General features: G+C 38.6%; 2 protein-coding genes across 2 annotated transcripts in view; one reads left to right on the top strand and one right to left on the bottom strand.

Annotated features, from left to right (window-relative positions):
* LOC122643221 (sugar transporter ERD6-like 7) overlaps nt 1-23,464 on the top strand; it is a 79,020-nt gene that overhangs the window by 33,208 nt on the left and 22,348 nt on the right. The window lies entirely within an intron of this gene.
* Nucleotides 7,208-16,032, bottom strand: LOC122642155 (beta-glucosidase 24-like). The gene is made up of 13 exons (XM_043835580.1): nt 15,859-16,032; nt 15,672-15,741; nt 13,212-13,270; nt 11,151-11,226; nt 10,387-10,464; nt 10,226-10,313; nt 9,294-9,543; nt 9,042-9,157; nt 8,740-8,957; nt 8,608-8,639; nt 8,054-8,156; nt 7,703-7,802; nt 7,208-7,418 (listed from the first exon to the last, which is right to left on the bottom strand). The coding sequence occupies exons 1-13, from the start codon at nt 16,030-16,032 to the stop codon at nt 7,208-7,210; spliced, it is 1,575 nt and encodes a 524-aa protein (XP_043691515.1).

Raw genomic sequence — 23,464 nt, 5'->3', positions numbered from 1 at the left:
ATGTATCATGTTGTGCATGCTCCACATTCCCCCTAGGACATAGATATCATTTTTTATTCTTTTTTTTTTTTTTCTATCTAAAGTCTTGTTTTTCAAGTAACACAAGTGATTTGGTTGGCACCCATTAGTTTTGTGCGCTGATGATACGGGTTTTTCTCAACCAGTCTTTATTGTGAGTACAACACTGTAGCAGATGCTAGAAAATCCTTAGGTTTCTCATGAAACCCTAAACCAATTCCATACAATAAACTAGAACACAATGTAACAAAATAAAGAGAAGAGAACCGATGTGTACTTTGCACCAGCGTATGTTGATGAAGAATAAATAAGAATAACCCGAAGAACAATAATAATCCGATGAAGAATGATTGTGAATCCTCGAATAATCTTGGTAACTGCGATGGAGATCTTCTTTAGTCTCCTAAACTCCCGTACATTTTTCTTTCTTGTGGAGAAAAGAGAAAAGAGAATAGTAACTGCAGAGACCTTTCAGCAGTTGTATTTATAATACTCTTCAAATCCTAACCCACTTCCACAATGGGCTAGGTCGATCCTGTCAATCTCAATAAAATAAGTAGCAAGCCATGTCAGTCCGTTTATTTCTTGATTCCCATCAATGATCGACCCGATAATTAATCAAGCCCACACATCTCGTTGAAAAATATCTAATAATCTTTCACTTGGGTTAGATTAATTATAAAATCATAATTATCGAATGTGATCATGGAATCTCAATATAACTATAATGCTACTAAACCTTGATCCAGTTAGCAAATACATCAATGTTGAGTAACAACAGAAAATATGCTTCAAAATATACAAAATACCTCTTGCTGTCATCTACAAACAAAGATTTATTTACTAACATGATCCACCTTGAGAAAATTGTATACAAGGAATGTCGTACAAGTCTGTGTTCATATAAATATCGTCATCATTCCTTGTGGGTCCTCGAATGTATCATGAGCATCATCATACTCAGATTACTTTTGAACATCGTCATATTCACAGGATCGAACGACATGGCTTATCATCAATCGAACATCCTTGGCTAGTAATAGCCGAACGACTTGGCATATCACCAATCGAACATCCTTGGCTCATCACCAATTGAACATCCTTAGGCTAAAATAGCCTTTAACACATCAAACAACATTTGCATGCATACATATACTAAACCAAGCATAAACAAACACATTCACAAATCATCAAAATTTAATCAAACGTCATGATTAAAATGAAATATAAATCCATTAAGTCCTCCCACTAAACAAGCATATCAAATTAAGTAAATGAAATAAAACTCCCACTTGCACCAAGATATACAAACAAAACAAGTATGCAACACAACAGTTCAGTAAGATAAACAAGCTCCCACTGAGCTCAACACAGACAATAAACTCCTACTGATTAACTAAAACAAACAATGTTTCACCCCGTTAAATCAAGTAAATTGTTCACACTGTTTGTAACAACCGCCTGAATTCAAAACATTAATGTGTCCTTACTAAGTTACACTTGATCTTTAATGTATTTGAAACCGTTAAATTTTTGTGTGGCCCAGTACCACCTAGACCTATAATTTCATCATGGGGTGCCTATTATATACAATTATATTTTTCCATGTTCTATTTTCTATCATGATCTTGTCTCCTATAGTGTTTCTAAATGCATCAAGTTTGGACTCCCGAAGATCCAAATCTAGGTCATGTAACCATAGAAATTATTTCCAAAATTAGACATCATAGAGGAACAAATAAAGATTCAATCATGCAAATATAGTGGATATATATTTCTCAAGTACAACATGATCATATCAAATCAATTCAGCTAGCAAATATAAACAATTCATACAAACTACTAGCAAACACGTATAATGATCATCACCATATTGCATTTTTGTCCTTTTGGGTCAAATGCCCACGTCTTTATCACACTGCAAATACCATGAGAAGACAACAACTTTTGAAAATTTTCCTCCATCTTTGTGTGATAAGAAAACCCCTAAGCTATGCACTCCAAAATAATTTTCATACTACAAATACCACGAGGCAATAACTTTTGAAAATTTTCCTCCACCTTTGGGTAATAAGAAAACCCCTAGGCTATGCACCTCAAATAATAATTTTATCGCACTACAAATACCGTGAGATATCGATGATTTTTGAAAATTTTCTCCACCTTTGGGTGATAAGAAAACCCCTAGGTCACGTATTCCAAATACTTTGATTATACTATCTTTGGGTGAACACACTACCTTTTCGTAAATGATCAATAGTTTTTTAAATCCCATCACCGTTGGGCTAATGGAACTCTTAGACTACTATCCTTTGAGTTTGTGTGCGTGTCAATTCGTCAACTTTGACAATATCACCTTTGGACATATGTTACCGATTACGTTGCTATGGCAGAATCACAAAAGGATTGGATGTGCCATTTTGGTGGGTTCCATTCTACCCTCTTATAATTTTCCAATCTGATTTGCAGCAATATATGTGGAAGGGAATACATTAAATGACCATAATGTATTATGACACGCACTTTTATCGTCAAAGTGGAAGTGGGTAACCCAAAATAGTCCAAATAGTTCAAAGTGGCATAATCGTCATTAATAGGTCCCTGGAGATGCCAAAAATACTGAAACAAAGTACAATCTTGTAAGTCTTGAAAAGACGAAGAAAACAAAACCAATCGCGGCCCAAACAAAGCCTCCACACGCCCTCACACACTGTTTGAAAGTGACGCGTGATCCATTCTCGGTCCAGTTTATTCTATTCCGAATCACGGTCCAACCTGATTAGGTTTGGTTCAATTCAATTCAGGTTATTGGGCCGGGATCTGGTTCATGTTGTACCAATTATCAAGTTGACCTGATTACCCGATCCGATCTGAACCAGTTCTAGGCTCACCCAAAAAAAACTTTTACTTTTAAAACAACATTACGACTTTCCAATAAAGCCAAACATTATGGGATTGAAACATTAATGAAACATTTTATGACTCTTCTCTTTAGAGTTTTCTTTTAAAAAACAATTTTTGTTTTAACTAATAGAATAACAACTATTATCATTCCAAGGAAAAACAAAACCGTACCGAAGTGAAACTCAAAAGAATGAGTCATAGTGCCATTATGACACTTGGTACAACCACATTAATTCTTATTATTAATTTTTTTAATGATATGGAAAACCCAAAATATTCCTTCATCTTCCACATGCAAAACATGAAAAACGAACCCAAAATTTTTTTGGATTTTGAAAACTCGACCGCGGTTGACCTGATGGCAACCTCCGGCCACACTAGCCCTTGAGGCCCATCGCCACCTTTTGGATGATAGATTACTGGCTATCGAATGGTCGGAACCCCCACCGGCTGGAACCAAAACCCATATTATATATATAAGAAAACATAATGAAACAAGATCGATGTGGGATCGAATAAGAATTGTTTTTATTTTTGTTTTGTAGTGGTGACCTCTAAATCCCACAGCCGGTCATGCCGCCGGCCATGGAGATATTACTCACCCTGACGACGGTGATGGACTATGATTTTGGCCAGAAAAATCCTCTCTTGCTGTCCGAAACAAACTTCCAACAAAGTAGCAGTTTCAGCCGCACAACAATAGAACTTGCACCGGGATCAAAGCAGTGAATTACTACAAGAATTGAATTTCAACATTAGAAAACTATAACAGATTTGTTGAAAATCTTCCCCTCCTAGTCGGCTTATACCCTCAAATCGATCTACGTTACTTCCTTTTGAATTTTCTTTTATTTCATCAAACAGGTCGATCAGTCAACCTCAAAATTGATGGACACAATACAAAACATCGATTCTAGTCCTATATGGTCTGTCTCTGATACCAATTATTAAAAAATCCTTGGGTTTCTTGTGAAACCCTAAACCAATTCCATACAGTAAACTAGAACAGATGTAACAAAATAAAGAGAAGAGAACCGATGTGTACCTTGCACCAGCGTATGTCGATGAAGAATAAATAAGAATAATCCGAAGAACAATAATAATCCGATGAAAAATGATTGCGAATCCTCGAATAATCTTGGATAACCGTGATGGGAATCTTCTCTAGTCTCCTAATCTCCCATACACCTCTCTTTTCTTGTGAAGAAAAAAAAAAAGAGAATAGTAACTGCAGGGACCTCTCATTAGTTGTATTTATAATACTTCCCAAACCCTAACCCACTTCCACAATGAGCTAGGTCGGTCCGATCCATCTCAATAAAATAAGTAGCAAGCCATGTCAGCCCATGTATTTCTTGATTTCTATCAATGATTGACCCGATAATTAATCAAGCCCACACATTGCCGTTGAAAAATATCTAACAGCAGATTCATTTGGTATGTAATATTTCCCAACTGTTGAAAAATTTAATAAATTTTAGTTGATTTATATCCACTTCTTGTCTTTTGCTCTATCTACCACAAAGATAGACTAGAAATAATTCCAAACTTTTGGGGATGTTTGGATTTGCCATATGGTTACTCTAGGATATACATCTTAGATATTATATAGTATATACATCTTTGTACTTATATGGGGAAATTTTGAAAATTGATTTTTGAAAATTTTTGCGATTAGTGTGTTTACTTTTTATCTACAAATTCTGCAGATTTCATTGCTTTCTGGTATGATGAATGACCTTGGCTCACAACTTATCCAATGGAGACAGTTGTATGCTACTCCAAGGTTGAGGCAGTATCAGGATGATTTGTATTACTTTACAGAGTTTTTTTTTTTTTTTTTTTTTTTTTTTTTTTCTTTTTAGATCTGTGAGTCTTAAGAACCTTTTCTTACCCATCACCAAAAAAAAAAAAAGACCTCACTTTATTTTATAGAGTTGATTAATGTATTCTTTCCCTATTTTATTGGATTTTTATATAAGAAACTAAAAGTTGTTACATTAATATGATGCTAGTTTGGACAGTAGGATTTGAACAAACATCCTATGGTGGACAGTGGTTATGGTGCCAAGTGTTGTGCTACAACAATGTTTGTTTCTTTAAGAGAGTTATTCGTAAACTTGCATATTCAATTATGGGAGCAGCAACACACATGCATTATTCAAATTTGAGAGATTGAGTTTATTTATGTTTTTTTAGGAAATGTTGTACATGGATGTTTTAGATACATTTACAAGGATAATCATTTTTTTAATTGTAAACATTTGGTTACATAGTTTATATATTATGGATTGAAATAAAAACACTCTTGATATGTATTTAAAGTTTTGTAAGTATATTTAGTCTTATAAGGAACATGGGGAAAAGAACAAAAACATATGGGAAAAAAGCGGTAAAAAAAAAATCAATGTTTTTTAGAGGCATTAATCAATTGCCCCTAAAAGATAAGGGAAAAAACTTTAAAGGTAGTAGTAAAGTGCCTCTAATATTAACGAGCAAAAGCATCAAAGGCGGTAGTAAAATGCCTCCAATATTAACATGAACTGCTTCAAAAAGATTTCTTTTTGGTTATTAAATTTAGTATTAGCAACGGAAGGAAAAACGTTTAGAGGCGTTTCACAAATGCCACAACAAACCGCCTTTAAATGGCGGTAGTAAAATGCCTCCAATATTAACATGAACCGCTTCAAAAAGATTTCACAAATGCCACAACAAACCGCCTTTAAATGACTCAAAATAGAGTCCTTTCTTACAATGCCTCTAAAGGCCCCTACTCATTTGTGACACGTTATTTAGAGATGTTTATGCGGCATTAGTAGAAAACACGCCTAAAGTTTAGAGGCAATTGTATAAGATTTAGAGGTTTTTCATGAATGCCCCTAATGTTAGATTTTATTGTAGTGGTACATCGCACCTATAGATTCATGTAAAGAAGGTATCTGGTTGAAGAGGTTGCTTGATGAACTAAGAATCAAACAAAATGTAATAATTATTTATTGTGTCCGTCAGAGTGCATTACGTTTGTCTTTAAATCCAATGTTTCATTCTTAAATTAAACACATTGATATAAGATATTATTTTGTTTGAGATGTGGTGGAAGATGGAGTAATCTCTCTACAAAAGATTCACACCAATGACAACATTGCAGTCATTTTGATGAAACCTGTTACGAAGGAAAAATTCATATGGTGTAGAACTTCTTTTGGATTTATGTTTACTTGATTGAAAGTGACGTTTGAACAATTCGGAATTGTGAAGGTTATTTTCAAAATTATTCTTTAAGTGTGAGAATGTGAAATTGAATTTACAATTAAAAAGTCAAATGCATTAACTACCCCCATCATCATTATATTGTTGGTATAAATGAATGGATAGACAATTCCCATTACGGCTTCTCATTGTAGATTGTAGCAAATGAATGAAGAAGAAAAATTGAGAGAAGGGGTCAGCCATGGTCGGCACAGCCCATACCTATCGCGCCTATTTTTGAAGAAAATGGGAAAAGACGAGACCAGTACAGAACCATGCACGAGGTATCCCATCCCACTCAATTCATCTATAAATAGGGATGAAGGGAGAGAAGTTGCTAACAGAAGAGTGACCGAGAACTAAAGATTTCAGGGATTCATTGAGTGATGTTCTTAAGTTGGGTTGGGTTGGGTTATGTTTTTAACTTTAGGAATTCTTAATGTGTATTGCTCTCTATAATTGTTTCCTTTTGGGGAGATTGTGAAGGTGATACTACGAGTGAGATTTGTTGTTCAGTGGATTCTACGTACAATATTGTGGGTGTGGTTTGAGAGTTGTACATTTCCTCGAATTGTAAAATGAGTTCTGTGAGATTGCACAGTAGACATAGACCATCGCAACGAACCATGTAAATCCTATGTCTTCGAATCTTTTACTTTTCCATGTTTATTTTAATAATACACTTTAAATTCATAGGTACCAATTAGTACGGGACGAATTTCCACTACATTCTCCCCCCCCCCCCCCTTTAATTTTATGCTTCTATCTTCTTCTGTTCTCTTCTATTCTTACACTCTTAAAACCAACTCAATTAGCTAACACAATTGCAATTGATGAAGCAAACTTTTAATTATTAAGATGTATTTTTCAACGTCAATATCATAACAAAACAGTCAGTTTACACCTACACACAATCTTCACATAGAGAGAGACGAGAGAAGATTCCTCCTTAATCCCCTTTATTCTGCATACACTCATACATAATATTAGATTAGAGAGAGAGGCAAATGACCAAAACACCCCTCTGCTCTATTTCCTACATAGAAGACACATGAAGCTTCATATCATCTATATTTCTTAGGAAGCCTTTCAACCACTTAGCTGATTCCTTTGGTATCCGCCTCTGGCTACGCGGCTGCATCTCAAAATCAACGTAGTAAATTCCAAATGGGGTTGCGTAACCATAGTTCCACTCAAAGTTGTCAAGCAAAGACCATACGAAGTATCCTTTTACATTTACGCCCTCTCTGTAAAACAACCAAATAACGAGGATTAAATTTTGGTTAATCTTAATAATAATTAATTATTGCACCATGAAAAACTACTTAGAGAGAATTCTTAACAATCGTATCTGACCCATAAGTAAAAGTAGCTCAGATAGGTCTTTTGGGTGGAAGGACTTTTCTGTGTTGTTTTGTTTTGGCATTTTTATGATATTTTTTTTTCTAACACCACTCTTTCCCCTAAACCAAAAAGAGTAGAGATTTTTGGATATTATATAGGCATTTGGGGGATTGCTTTAGATACTTACCTCATGACTCTGTGAAGGTAATATAGATGAGTTTTGAGGAATTCCACTCTGTCGGTGTCATTGAGGGACTTCGATACTGGGGCTTTCTCCTGGGAAACTCCTGCATGGGTAGCCAAAATTAAGAAATTAACTTCATTGAAAATTGATTTTGAAATGAAATTTAAAACTTCCTATGTTAATGTTGCTAGCTTTCCCATCCCACTGATGGCTTTACTGTAGTTGGTAGGATTCTCTTGATTTTTGTTGGTGCATCGGTTTCAGTCTAGCTTGTATTCTTTTTAATCTTTTTTCCTTTAATATAAATGATCTTTTAACAAAAAAAAATAAAGATGGATCTTTAATTAGTCTTACCATTCTCGGTGAGGTAAATAAGAGGATTGTTGTATTTCCCATATATGTAACTCAAAACGTGTCCAATGCCCATTGGATATGCATAGACCCATGGTGAAGCAGTCTGCAAAAAAAAATAATAATAATAATAAATCAAATGCAACATCACTATTATTAATTTGATTACTATGCCACATGAGAAAAGTTAGGGCTCCCCAGAATGGCATTTTCCATACAAAAATGTGGAAACTACATCAATAGGGAGGGCTAAGTGGAGTGCCTCCCCCACATAGGAGCAAGGGCCAATGAAATGAAATTTTTACCTATCTGACCCATGTCAAATGTGGTGGAGATTTCACTTCATTGGCCTTAACCATTTGGGGTGGTACCCTACATGAGTAGAGAATCCGGATTCAACAAATGGGACCAACCATGACTGTTCACCACTATAATATGAACCGTCCATGTCAAGTCCTCCCCACCATTGGTTGGGTGATTGAAGAGGATTTGGATTTGATTGTTTTCATCACTTAAAATAACACAGGGTTAGGTAAATTGGTAATTAAAGCTCATACCGGTGTACCAATTGCAGTGCCATTTCGAACACCTGTGGCATTGAATTAACAAGAGTAGGAGTTATAAGTCTATGATTAAACTCCATTAATATTAGGGTTCCATGCTTGGATGTATGGATTTCAACTGCATACCGGTGGTGTTGACGCAACCATCAGTTTGATAGCTTAGATACTTGGGGTCGGCTGGAGGAACATTGAAAGCATAAGCTGTAGTGTAGTAATTTAATCCCAGGAAGTCAAAAGACCCTTTTAACATCTTTGATTCTGTTGCAGTAAATTTCGGCAGCCGTTCACCCACAAGTGTTTTCATAATTTCTGGATAATCGCCATTGGTTATTGGGTCCATATACCTTCACAATAACAAATTAAAAAATAAAAATAAAAACTAAATAGAGAGAGATCTCACTGTTAAACTGTAAACGGAGGAGACTTACCATCCAAACGTGAAATCAGCAGATCGTTGGGAGGCATTAATATCTTCCAAGTGTGAGGAGTAAGGCAACGGCCAGATAAATTCTATGGCTATTCCAATCGTGCCGTTTTGAGATTCCTGCAAGTTCAAACTGTTAGGTGGAAGGACTCCCAGGTGTATAATGGGGGTTATAGGTTTGTTAGTGGCCGATGTGGGACTAATCTCTCAACGGTAACTAATCAATAGTTTTATAGCCAGTCATGCATGCACGCACCTTATATTTTCGCCTATACAGATCAACTCCTGCTGCATGAGCAAGGAGTATATTATGGCCCACAATATATGGCTCCGTCGATGAATCCCCTTCACTGCAACCAAGCCAAGTCGAACATCGGGCTGGCGCATAGGTTCCATCACCATATCCATACATCACATAGGAAAATGGCTCGTTTATGGTCATCCAGTTCTTCACTCGGTCACCAAAGTACTGAAAGCACACATCTGCAAAGTCTCGAAAATCGTTCCTGCATGTATACAAATGAGATGATCAAAAATAGACTTTGGAAGCGTAGCTCTTGCACCTTGACATATGATGGTGCGGAATGACAACCTCATACCCATGAGAGAGAGAGAGAGAGAAACCAACCGACCCCTGTTATGCTTTCTCTTGAGCTCCCATTAGCCTCTTCCCCCAATTCCCTAATTATGTAGGGGGAAAAGTTTCTAAGTCGGTGGCCTAGGCCACAACAACACTCTCTCTCTCTTTCCTCCCCTCCCTGTACTATTTATGAACCGTCTCTCACCCTCCCATGGCTCCCCACTTTGTCAGCTCAGAACATTCACCCCCATTTATATATGTTTCAATAAAAGTTTTTTGGATGGTTCACTTTATGGATTATCTATGCGCCAAATTTCATACCCAAATTCAATCAAATACACTCCCATGTATGTGAAGTTGTCCCCGTATTTTCAGCTAACTATGTATTTGCATGGACCCACTTGTAGGCCCTCTTTTTTCAAGGCTTTATTTTTCCACTTGGTGAACTCTTTTTGTTCTTTTACCCAAAAAAGAAAAAGAAAAAGAAAAAGAACTCCTTTTGTGCTGAAATTTGATTTATAGGCAAGGGATCTCAAGGTCTACCCCCATCAACAAAATTTGAAACCCCATCCGTACTGCCTAGCAAATAAAGGGCTCAAGTTCCTTACACGATTCTAGAGTTTAAGAAACTCCCATAAGCATCTTCAAGGGCTTGGGGAGTATCCCAGTGAAATAAAGTTGCGAAAGGCTCAAGACCTGCAGACGATGGATAACCAATATATAAGAAAAATGCAAAGAGAAGAGAAGAGACGAGAGAGAGAGAGAGAACCATTTCTCATAAGCTCATCAATAAGGTCACTGTAAAATTTGATGCCTTTAGCGTTTATTCCCCCGCTTAGTGTGCCATCTGAAAATTAAAAAATTTCAAGGGAAACCAAAGTAAATATTGAATTATTTTACACAAAGAAAACAAAAAACTTTGAGAACATCTTGTGCAGATTTTTTGGCAAGGTTGAGTTGTATTTTTTTTTCCGCTAAAGATCATTTCTTTTAAAGAATGAAAGAAAATAAAATATAAAGAAAAAAAAAACTCCAGAAGACAAAAAAAAGACATCTACAATCTAACCAAGAAGGCCCTGACACCTTTGGCAATGCCATCAATGATAGGGACTAACAGGTTACTCACAAAGAAATGGCATCTCGGTCTTCGTTGAGTAGGGCAAGGTTGAGTTATAGTTCCAAGACCATATGGAATTACAAAATAGTTTAATCTAGTTCTAGTTTAGTCGGTTTTCACCAAAAGAAAAGGGAATTTATTTGATTCGATAGCTTGATATATATTTATATACATATACTTCGAATAAAAAAAATGGTTGCAACACAAGGAGTTCCCAGGAGGTCATCCATTCTAGTACTACTCTCATCCAAGAACAGTAAATTGTGGAGTTTTATTCTTTGGCTCCAAAACATATAAAAGGTTAGACTGAATTGATTTCATCTAATCAAGGAACACTATTCTTCTTTCATAATTTTGTCATCTTTATATTGAAGGACTAGTTGATCCTTTAAAATTCAAATGATCATCTCACTTACTAGGTAATATTCTAGACCACGAGATTGAGAACCTGAAAGCGGTCATCCCCATATCCTTCATTGTGCGGACATCCTCCTGTTAGCATTGGATACACTATCTCCATAAGAAAATGTACAAAAGGAAGAAGGAAATATTTTTTTTCACAATTAAATATTCAAATAATAATTTTTACAATTTTGTAAAGGTCAAAAAAAATATATATATTTGAAAAAAAATACCGAGGTACAAAGTATTTACATTTTTTGGTAGAAAATAATTGGACAAACAAGTCTATATATATTTTTCCCTTTTTTTTTTTCGGTGCGTCTGTTTGTAACTACGAAGGTTACAAACAGACTTTTTAACTAGATTATAATACCCCTCAGTATAGTTCCACTTTTTATATATATAGGTCAATGACGTAGTTTACGCACAAGAGAACTAAAATGGTTTTAAGTGATTAAGATTCGCCAGATTAAAGGATAAAAAGGGAATTACACACTCCAATCAAATCAAACTGGGGAAGACGAACGAGGAAGACGGAGAGGAAAGCAAGACAAAAAAGAGAAGGGAACCAGGAAGACGGAAAAGAAAACACAGAAAGAAGAAACAAAAACGGAGAAGGATCTTTTCGTTCAAACAAAAGTAGCCCTTTTTCCCAGTACGAGCGCTAAAGGTTTTCATCGGAAAATCTTTGTTCGTGCTTACCTATTGTGAGTTGTGACCTTTCCAGAGTGAAAACGCAGCAGTGAATAGATCATAGGTTGCAAATCTTTGTTCGTGAAGTTTTTTTTTTTTTTGGAGGGGGAGGTAAACCTCAAATCCCCGTGGAATTCTCTCTTTTCTTTCTTATTTGTCCTCCTCAATAACCACTAGAAATAGCCAATCGAGTGTCCGCTTTGGGGTTTTTTTTCCCTTTCTTTTTCAGTTGTTTTAATCATTTGGAGATATGATGGAAAATTAAAGAAGAATTTTCATGTGGGTTTGGATGATGATTAAATCAGAAAACTCACAGAAGACAAGACGAAGAAGATAGACTGTAAGTAGACATAAAAACAGGGGTCAGAGTCTTGAGGGCCATGGATGATTCATCCTCAGTTCTACTTCCTTTTCCAGTCTTCTCTTGGCCTGGGTTATGCGCCCTTTCTTCTCTTATGAAAAATGCAGTTTTGGGTTTTTCGTCGACTCTGAACATTGAAATGAGGGGGGAGGGCTTCAAACAGAGTGTGTGAGAGAGAGAGAGAGAGAGAGAATCATGGCAATGCTTTTCCTGGTTCCAGTCAATTTCGGCAGTTTGCAGCCAGTAACAAGGGAAAACTAGCTATTGTAACAGAACCGGCCAATCCCGACCATTTAATGGAAGGTTTCTCCGATTGCCGGCCTATTCCGGCCATTTCTAGCATCTTCCTCCATTACAGACTTGCAGTTACAGGCCACTCTCTACAGTCTACATCATATGGCAATAAAAGTACGTCAATACCCATACGGTTGGAATTTTAACTTTTTCTTCTACCCTACCGTACAAGTGAAATGGCAGTTTAATCCCTGATGCAAGTAAGAGTTGGTTTTTGATATTGGACATAAAAATGAGGTTACAATTTATGTTGTAAGCACCTTGGTTACAAACAGCTTTACTCTTTTTTAAATACCAATCTAAGGTTTAGTAAATTTCAAAATTGAACTTGAAAATTTTATGATAGATATTATACACACAACAGCACTGTTCAGGATTCAAAATTCAAAACAGTTTTTTTTTTTTTTTGGGCTAAACACCGAAAATTCGTACCAGCTAATAAGTAACTAAAACTAATAAGTAAATACCGAAAATTCAAAACAACTAATAAGTAACTAAAACTAAAGGGCTGATGTTCTCTGTGCCGTAGCGCAACCTACGCCCAAACACATGGGTTGGATATTTCTCCTATTCAGGGGGCAGGGTGGTCATTTTGCCCACCCTCATATATCTTGGTGCAGCCTGCGCCCCCGGCACAGAAAACATTTGGCCAAAACTAAAATTCAAGCATAAGACTATAAAAACGACAATTGAGAATAAAACAAAGTAAGATCCAGTGTTACAATACCCGATAGAGGTGATAGAAATCCACCGTAACATCTGCATTCGACTTATCTGCTATGGCATCTGTTCATATAAACCACCACACAATTCCATGATGGGCAAATTTTATAAATTAAATGCTAAAGATTTATAAATCTAAATGGTTAATATATATTTCGAAACAAAGTTTTCCTCCACTCATAGAGGATGGTTCACCCACCATCCTAGGGTTCACAAACCCCTCCTAAGATTTTAGTATATTTCAAAATACCTCTCAATATCCATTCCCCCTTCTCCCGCCCGTAAGTGGAGGGAAACTCGGTCTAATCATTTGCATGGATGTTCTACTAAAAAGAGATCGATTCAACCAAGTGGTAAGATAAGGCATTAATGGATTTGGCTCCTGTCCTGCAGTGGCGGAAGTTGGAGCATCCAACACCCCTCTGAGATCCCTCCACCTGGCATTCAATGAATTGAACGACAAATATTTTATATACTATATTTTAATCCCATTTGACTCTCAACCGACCAGATTGAATAAACCCGATCCGATGAAAACCCTTGTTCCTTTTTCATTCCCCCCCCCCCCCCCTTCTGGCTTTCTACATTTTCTGCTCTTGAATGGGTTTGGCTCTAAGGATATCAACTTCATCTTGCCATTTTGAACGGCTGCGACGAATGATGTATATAGAGCCATGGATTAAACATTAGCATTACCTTCAATTAAAATTTCAAGGTGGTTCGAGGAAGAAGATAATAAGACGGTTTGCAAACTGTTCTTGGGTATCTATTCTTGAAATCTAGAGAGAAATATTCAGACCCGATTAAATGTTCAGGTCACCTTCGATTACAACAAAATTCCTTGGATGGGAACTAGTGATTCTGAAGCTACTTCATTGCCGTCGTCCTGAACAACAAAGATCATTATGATTCTTATTTTGTTTTTTTGGGTAAATTACACCTCAGGTGTCTTCATAAAAATTGTTTTAGGTATCCAATTTTTGAAAACTGATGTTTGGGATACCTCTTTCTCTAAAATGCTCTAAATTTCTGAATTTATCCCTCCCACATAGGGATGTAAATGAATAGTCAAAATCCGTTTCCGTATTTGTATCCATATCCGTTTAGAACTATCCGAATCCATCCGAAAACTAAACGAATACAGATACGAATAGACTATAGTTATCCAAAAAGCTATAATTACATGTAAATGGATAAAATATCCAATCCGGATCGGTCCGAAAGCTAATTGAATGCGGATGCAAATATAGTACTATCCGAGCCGAATCCTTACTCCCCCAAACCCACCCCTTCACCTCCACCTCCACCTCCACCTCCCAACCACTGCCGCCCTGACCATCGCCTCAACCCCTGCAACCTCGACCCCCTGCGCCGCGCCGCGCCGCGCCGCCCCTGCCCTGCCCTGCCCTGCCCTGAGAGAAGCAGCCATGGAAGCAGGGGAAAAGCCTAAGAAGAAGAAGGGGAGCTAGATGCTCTCTTCAAATTCCCGTTTTGAGTCTCTCCATGTATCTACGCATATTTATTTCTCAAGGTTTTTCCACTCTGAGGAACAGGAAGAAGATGAGGAGGTTGGCTGAGAGGTGTGACTGACAGCGAAGCTTCAGACATAGTAGACCCTGAAAAAGTTCTTGAGACAAAGCTGCGTGGAGTGACCGACGGCGAGGCTTCAGAAATAGTGGACCTTGACAAAGCTCTCGCCGCACCCTCTTCTACTGGATTTGAATCTTGTGCAGCTGTGGCGGGACTCTTATCCTTTTCCCCTTCTACTACTTCCAGTATTATTTCGAAACTGATTTCCCATTTAATTGCAGCTATTGTAACCCTCCGAAGCCACAATCCATCAATAGGAAGGAACAAGAGGATAAGAGTCCTATCGAATAGGTTTGTTTCATTTGGGTCTCTCTCTCTCTCTCTGCTTGAAATATCCGATAACGTGTGATACCTGGAACTTACGCCGTTCGTTCGTTCGTTCGTTCGTCGCCGGGAAGATGGAGGAGGAACGAGGGTTTTCATCGGGTCAGGTTTACTCAATCTGATCGGGTGAGTGAGCCAAACGGACTTAAAATAGAGTATATGAAATATTTACCATTGGATTCGTTGAATGCCTGGTGGAGTGGAGCGATCTCAGAGCGAAAAAGATCTTGTGCCGGGCAGCCGGGCTGCATGTGCAGCGTCAGGTTCAAGGTGGTGCGTTTTGACCGCCTTACCCTTGCTCGGAGAAAGCGCTTGGGCAAAATAAGGCGATCAAAACGCACCCCCTTGCACCCCTTAAGTTTGGCGCTGCACTTGCAGCCCGGCTACTCATAGGGGGTGCTGAACGCTCCAACTCCCCCACTGCAGGCACAGGAGCCAAATCCGGCATTAATTTTGATTTAGCTAGGCTGCCCGTTGTCCTAGCTTTAGGTAGAGAAGAGCTTTCTTGTGGTAGATGCTTTTGCTTATCCTCTTTGAGTGAAAGAGAGACCTGGATGTTCATGAGTTAAAGTGTCCCAGATGCTTGGGCCTCTACCATCTTCATTCCATGCACCTTCATACTGAAACACACACACATACACATACACAAACATGTTTATCAGAAGAGAAAATTAATTAGTAGATATCTAATAAGAACATCATTAACGACAATGGCCGGAAATGATAAAAATTACTACCTGGAAGGCAGATGATGCGGCACCGAACTGAAAATCCGATGGGAAATCATGCCTATTGATGTAATTGGCATCATCGAATAGTAATGCATTCATGGAAAGAGAGTAGTTGAAAATAAGGAGTAGGAAGACATTAATCAGAACAAAGTAAAGAGGAGAGCCGCCTAGAAATACCATTGTTGATCTTATGAGTTTTCAAGATTCCTCCTTGACTCCACTTATATAGAGTCCTAGATATGATGTGAAGTTCATACCCCCCACAAGGATGGCATCTGTTAAAGAACCACTGAAGAAGAGAATAGATTCCTTATCAAAAAATAAAAACAGAAGAGAATAGATGAGAGAAAGTGATAGGATTTTGGGGGAAACGAGAAATACAAATATTATCATGGCTTATTTAGCCTTTACAGATCACCATCTTTCCGTATCAAAATAGCTGGCACATGGACCACACAAAAAACAAAACATAATAAATAGCTGACACCAAATCCCCCAAATCTTAATAGAAATTAAACGAAATTATTTAATTTGTTTGGACGTGTCCTCAATGGTTCGTAAGCTCTCGGATCGAATTGGTCGATATCGATTGGATCGGATTAATATCGGCTGAGATCGATCCCAAGATCAGGCCGATCTCTTGAAATGATACCTGAATCAAGATTCTCGTTTAAATCGATCGATCCAATCCGAGAACTTCATAATATATATATACGAGAACTTCAAAATATATATTAAAAAGTATATAACGATATTTAATTCTGAAGGTCTGATTCCTATCAGTAGTTAGTGCTCCAGTGGTCACTTCAAGACTATGACTAATATTATATTATTTTATACTTAATCATGTCAACGTCACAGTTTAATATCTACCATAATGTATTATATTTATCATTTTTTAAATAAGATATTATATTTATCATGTCAGGTGTCAACGTCACTTCAACCGTCTGTAGTTCGAAAAAATTACACCTACTCCCTCCCTCTAGGGAGGTGGATGTAATTTTTTCACGGAGGAAAACATAAATTATTTTATTTTATTTGATTTTTTAAAGTGTTTTTTTTATTTTTATATATTATTTTGATTGATACTTATCGATACCAGTCCAAAGAATATCGGCCGGTCCAATCCGATAGCACAACATCTATTGATCTTGACCGATACAGGAGCTGATCCATAAAAAAACGATTTTGAGTGCTTTTGACCAATCCAGGCCGATTTTGACCGATCCGAAAAGGTTTTGGCCATGATCGCTACTGAGATTGATACATAGATTTTGAACCTTGGTCCTCATTCTATTACTCCTGCATAGTGGAATACCAGTGGTGTCCCCACTTGCAACCTATCAACGGAATTAGAATCCACCTTAACGCCTCTCTCGATCCTCCTTCCTTCACTGATTTACTAGGCCTGCTCCAAAGTCATGAAGTCTTAACTTCCTTCACCAAGCTCCCTATCTACCGAGGTCCTTTCTCTCATTATTGGCAACGACACCAACAAAGCTCTCTAGGATGCGCTTCACATCACCTATGGCTCCATCTCTACCACTCACATTGTGTCTCTCAATTTGGCTCTCAATGAGCTTATTCAAAAGCCTGACGCATTCGTGGCTTTATTTCTTCAACAAGCTCATTCCATCGCCGATGAACTTCAAGCTGCCGGCAAGACTATCATACCTGAGGACTTCAAAGTCCATATATACCCCTGGTCTTCTCCCTGAATTGAAGACTTTCGTCCCTTCTGTACTTACTCAAAATCCAACCCCATCCATCTGATCAAACCATCTCCACTCACAGGTACCCCCGTGGTCATGGTGGCCATGGCCGTGGTCGCTGTTCCCAGAGCAACAACCAATGGTGCACCATCTGTCCCCCACCACCACCCACCGTTCCTACACCACAGCTACCCAACCCGCAACCTATAACACTCAACCCCCTCTTCTTCCCCCACCTCCCCCCTCCAGGCTTTGACCTGGTATCCCGACACCGGTGCCACCCACCATGTTACCCCTGACGTTGGCTCTCTTTCTACATACGGTGACTACTCCGATAACGATCAACTCCATGTTGGCAACGGTAAGGGTTTACCTATTATACACATTGGTGATGCATCCCTTCCATCCCTCCACTCTGATTTTTTTTTCGTCGTTCTAATATTTTACATGCACCTACCATTACCAAACCTCTACTTTTTGTTCAAAAATTTGCACAAGACAATAATGTATTTTTTGAATTTCACTCCTCTTTTTTTCTTGTCAAGGATTCCAAAACCAAGGCGGTGCTCCTTTTCGGACCGAATAACAATGGCTTATACACTCTTTCGTCCACTCCCATCACTCCTTCTGCAAGTCTCTCTGAAAGAACGTCCATTGATAGCTGGCATCATCGTTTAGGTCATCCACATGAGAGTCTTCTTCGTCATATGTCATGTGTTAATAATTTACCGTGTCAATCCACACGGCTAAGTCAAGTTTGTTCTGCTTGTCAATTAGGCAAGTCTGATCGTTTATCATTGGGGAAAACTATTTCTCGTAGTTTATTTCCTTTGGACCTTATTTTCAGTGATGTTTGGGGGCCCTCTCCCACCCCCTCCATACATGGCCATAAATATTTTGTAATTTTCATGGATGATCATAGTAAATATATTTGGTTTTATCCCTTGTCTTTTAAATCTGATGTTTCCAATATTTTTCGTCAATTCCAATCTCTAGTGGAACGTCAATTTACTCGTGAAATCAAAGCTATTCAAACTGAATGGGGTGGTGAGTATCGTACTCTTCCCAATATTTTTCCTTAGTTGGGATTTCTCTGAGGGTGTCTTGTCCTTACACTCATAAACAACATGGTTTAGTAGAGCGATGACATCGCCACATTGTTGACACGGGTCTCTCTCTGCTAGCCCACAGTTCCAACCCCTGTCATTACTGGCATTTTGCTTTTAAGACTGTTGTCTATCTCAACAATAGAATGCCCTCTAGAGTTACTCATAATTTATGTCCCTTTCAGCTAGTCCACCATAAGCCATCGGACTATTCGTTCCTTCGTATTTTTGGGTGTCGATGCTTCCCGTATCTGCGCCCCTACAACACCAATAAAATGGATTTTCGTTCTACCCCTTGTGTCTTTTTGGGTTCTCATACTGGGTACCGCTGCCTTGACTTAGTCACCAACAAAATTAACATTTATCGCCATGTTCAGTGTGATGAAACCATGTTTACTTTTACTACACCACCATCCTCTTCCTCCCCCCAATCTACCACTCCATGGGCTATTGCCCCTATTCACCTCCCTCATCTCTCAGCACTTCCCCCTCCCTTATCGTTGTCACCCTCACCTTACCAACCATCACCACCCCTCACCCCTATACCCTCTACCCCATCCATTCCTCCTCCCTCCCCTAATACCCTTTACCGATCTCCCCCTACCACACCCGAACCTCCCCCTTCCCGAACCCGAACTCTCATTGACATATACAATAACGCCCCTCCTTCCACCTGCACCGTGCCTACCCCTCATCCCATGTAACTCTGCACCCGCCGACATCCACAGGCTCACACCACCACGACTACTGACATTCTTGAACCAACTTGTTTTACACAGGCTAACAAAGTGCAGGAATGGGGACAGCTATGTCTGAGGAATTTAATGCCTTACTTCGTAATGGCACTTGATCTCTCGTGCCCTGCCAACCTACCATGAACTTGGTTGGTTGCAGATGGAATTATCAGATTAAACAGAAAACGGACGGTTCTCTAGAATGGTATAAGGCCCGTCTTGTGACCAAAGGTTTTATCAACAATAGGGAGTTGACTATACCAAGACATTCAGTCCTATGGTCACGACCACTACTATTCGAACTATTTTGGCTCTTGCAATAAGTCATGGTTGGCCCATCCGGTTACTCGATGTTCACAATGCATTCCTCCACGGGAACCTCACTGAAGAGGTATTTATGGTTCAGCCCCCAGACTTTGAAGATTCCACCCACCCAAACCATGTTTGTCGTTTACACAAGTCTCTTTATGGTCTCAAACAGGCCCCACGAGCTTGGTTCCATAGGCTCTCTCAGTTTCTAGTTCAGGTTGGGTTTCAGGCATCCAAGACTGATCCATCTCTTTTTATTTGTCGGTCTGGTAATCATAGTCTCTATGTTCTGGTTTTGTTGATGACATTTTGGTTACCAGCTCTAACACTACTCAAGTCAACAAGCTTCTCCATCGACTAGCCCTTGAGTTCTCCACCAAAAACCTTGGGCCCCTGCATTTTTTCCTTGGCATTAAAGCAATCACAAGGTCTTATGCTAACTCAATCTCACTATATTGGGGATCTTCTATCCCGCACTGGAATGGCTAACTGCAAACTGGTCCAAACCCTATGGTTTCCATGCTAAAACCATCTCTCATAGGGGGTGCACCTTTTTCGGATCCTACTCAGTACCGCTCCGTAGTTGGGGCTTTACAATATGTTACTCTCCCAAGACCAGGTGTTGCCTTTGTTGTCAATCGTGCTTGCCAACATATGCACTCTCCAACTAAAGAGCATTGGACCATGGTCAATTGGAATCTCTATTATCTTAAGAGCACTATCAGTCACGGTCTTCTCCTGAATCGCAACTCTAACACCACTCTTCAGGCCTTCACTGATCCAGATTGGGCCGGTAGTGGTGAGGATCGAAAGTCTACTGGGGGCTATGCTATTTTTATTGGAAATAACCTAATCCCTTGGTCTTCTCGCAAGCAAAAGGCAGTCACCCGTTCCTCTACTGAATCCGAATATAAGGCTCTAGCATATACCATCGTAGAACTTATCTGGCTAGAGTCCCTCTTTGATGAACTTGGCATGCCACTACGATCTCCTCCTATTTTATGGTGTGACAACATTGGTGCCACTTACTTGTCTGCCAATCCCGTATTCTATGCCCACACAAAGTATGTAGAAATTGATTTTCACTTCGTTCGTGATAGGGTTGCAAAGTGCAAACTCAATGTCCAGTTCATCTCCACCAATGATCAAATTACTGACATTCTCACTATGGCTTTACTAACAGCCTGCTATCAATTCATGCATGACAAGCTAAAGCTTTGATGCCCCGACCCTTCACCTTGAGGGGGTGTAACAACAGAATTAGAATCCATGTCCAATTCTGATTCCCTTTTGCACTTAAACTCTAGATCTCCTTTTGTATTTGAACTTCCTTATGTAATCTAGTTGTTAACATATGTGACGAGTTTGAATCACATATGATAACAGCCACTGTTGGCCGAGCCTATGACGTGCCTATATATTGTAACTTCTATAAACTAATCAATTTAATACGAAATAGTGATATTTCACTCTAATACCACCTCGGCCTTGCCTTGTTCAACATCTGGCTTTGTATCAGAAAGAAAGAGACAAACAATGCACTGGCTTGCAGCTTCCGCTTGAAGAGCAGGCACCAGGGGAGGTCAATGGATCGACTTTGTATATTGTGTGTCCCCCCCTCTCCCTATCATTCTCCCCTACACTTCTAGTGTGTGTGAGTAAAAGTCGGATTTTTTTCCTCTACGGTTCTGACACCCTACGGTTCCTACGATTCCCTAGCCGATGTAAGACACGTGGCTTGTGATCATCCAATGATTAAGTTTGAAAAAACTTTTCTAGTTCCCCAAAAATCTCATTACCTCTCTCTCTCTCTCTCTCTCTCTCTCCCCAATCCTCTCGAAAACGAAGAACTTCCATCATCTCTCATTCTTCACTCCTTCGGCAGAGAGAAACCTCCGGTGTTGGTGAGTTAACTTTGCTTGCAATGTAACGGTTTTGTTACAGAGAAGTGGAGGATAATGGAAGATGGGGTTGCAGAAGGGGAAAGGAAAGTAGATAAAGCTGCTTCGAGGGCAACGAGCTCCTAGAAACAAAGATAGAGATAGAGATTTTGATTAATTCCTTCATACCCAATGAATACAGTGAGATCCCCTTTTATAGGGCAATACAATTCAATCCTCTTTAACAAACGATCTAACTAATAATCCTAACTAATTAACTAATAACCTAACCAATAATCCTAACTAATTATCCTGTCCTACCCCTTGATTCCCATTCATAACATGCAACCTCCAGTGAAGGCGGTGAAATGTGAGTCCCAGGTGGCGAAGTGCGAGTATCGGTGAAACGCTTACCCTAACTTGAGGAAGAAAGACTGCAGATCTTGGTTCTTTAAGGTATCTTATTATGGCTTTATTTGCTAGAAGAAGAGTTTATCTTCTTCAACCTCACGATTGTAATGGGGAGGCCAAAGAACTGAACTTGATTTAGGCGGGAGATCTCTCCCATTTGCAAGAAGAAGAGTTTATCTTCTTCAACCCAGCCCTCTTGAATGCAACTAATAACAGACCAAATAATTTGATACAAAAATAAAAGCAAACCTCTAAAACTAAACCAGACAGTAGGTACAGGTTTGGATTTAGTTTCAGGTCTTTAACTCCAAGCAGAGAGGGATTTCGGGAATGACGACTTAAGGTTAGATACTTGTTCCCAAACCTTGAGTTTGAAAGAAGATTCAAGGTTTTCTTAAGATACCTTGATTCTTTAAGGGTTCTTAGAGCTCATTCACTAATACACTATTTCAAGAAGCTTATAAGTTTTGAGATCAAATAGTGAACCAAATTTGGATGCAGAACATATTAAAAAGGTAAGAACCAACTTATGGATACTTGAATTGCTCTGTTCATGGATGGTTTTCACCTAGAGACAGGTCCCCACTATCATAGTACAACGAAAAATAAATCCCAAGTACTTCAATCCACTCCCAATTCACAACCATCTCTCTCCAATTTGGGGTATTTTCAAGGTTATCTGCTCCTGTAACATCAAAGCCTGCCCTACTTTATATTCTTTTTCACAACCATAGACAATGATGCTTCCACTATCCAAACAATATGGATTCCCTTTTCAAATTTCTTCATAAATCATAAATTGTTTTTGCACTAATTAACATTAATTATCCTCCATTAGATAATGATCATATCCATTGGTGAGATTGTTAACTAGTTTAATTGCTTTTACATCTATGGTATTGTGTTAATTCCTCCATAAGTTAATGGAATAACTAGTGCTAGTGGCTGGTGGGAATGTATTCAATATTTGATCCTGTTCTAGTATCTTTTTTGAAATTGAATTTGAGATGTGGCTTAAATTCAAGCAACGCATTATAATTAGCTTGATATTGGTTCAGGTGGAAACTACATTTAATGGTGTTATGGAAGAATTGAAAATTTTAACAACTCGTGATGGAGAAAGTACAGCTGAGATTGTTTGAGTGCTTGGTATGTTAAAAACTTGTGGGTTATCATTTTATTTTTCTTTCTATTGCTTCATTTCCATATAGCCATGGTTAATAGAAAATAATTAGATGTGCATGTTATAGGTGGTCCAGCTGTTGGAGACATAAGGTCGAAGATGTTGAGATTTATGTGTTTGTAGCCATAGGGTGATAACCATGGTGGAGACAGAGCAGGACAGTCAGCTCAGTTTATGGAGACTAGGACCCTCTGAGCATCAACGATGTGGATAGAGAGCTGCTCTGAAGGGGGTTGTGAAGTCAGAACAAAGGTTGCAGGTTGGAAAGGAAAAC

Source organism: Telopea speciosissima, chromosome 10, assembly GCF_018873765.1.
Source record: "Telopea speciosissima isolate NSW1024214 ecotype Mountain lineage chromosome 10, Tspe_v1, whole genome shotgun sequence".
Lineage (NCBI taxonomy): Eukaryota > Viridiplantae > Streptophyta > Magnoliopsida > Proteales > Proteaceae > Telopea > Telopea speciosissima.
Note: the sequence above shows the minus strand (reverse complement) of the source record. Positions and strands in the feature narration are given on the sequence as shown.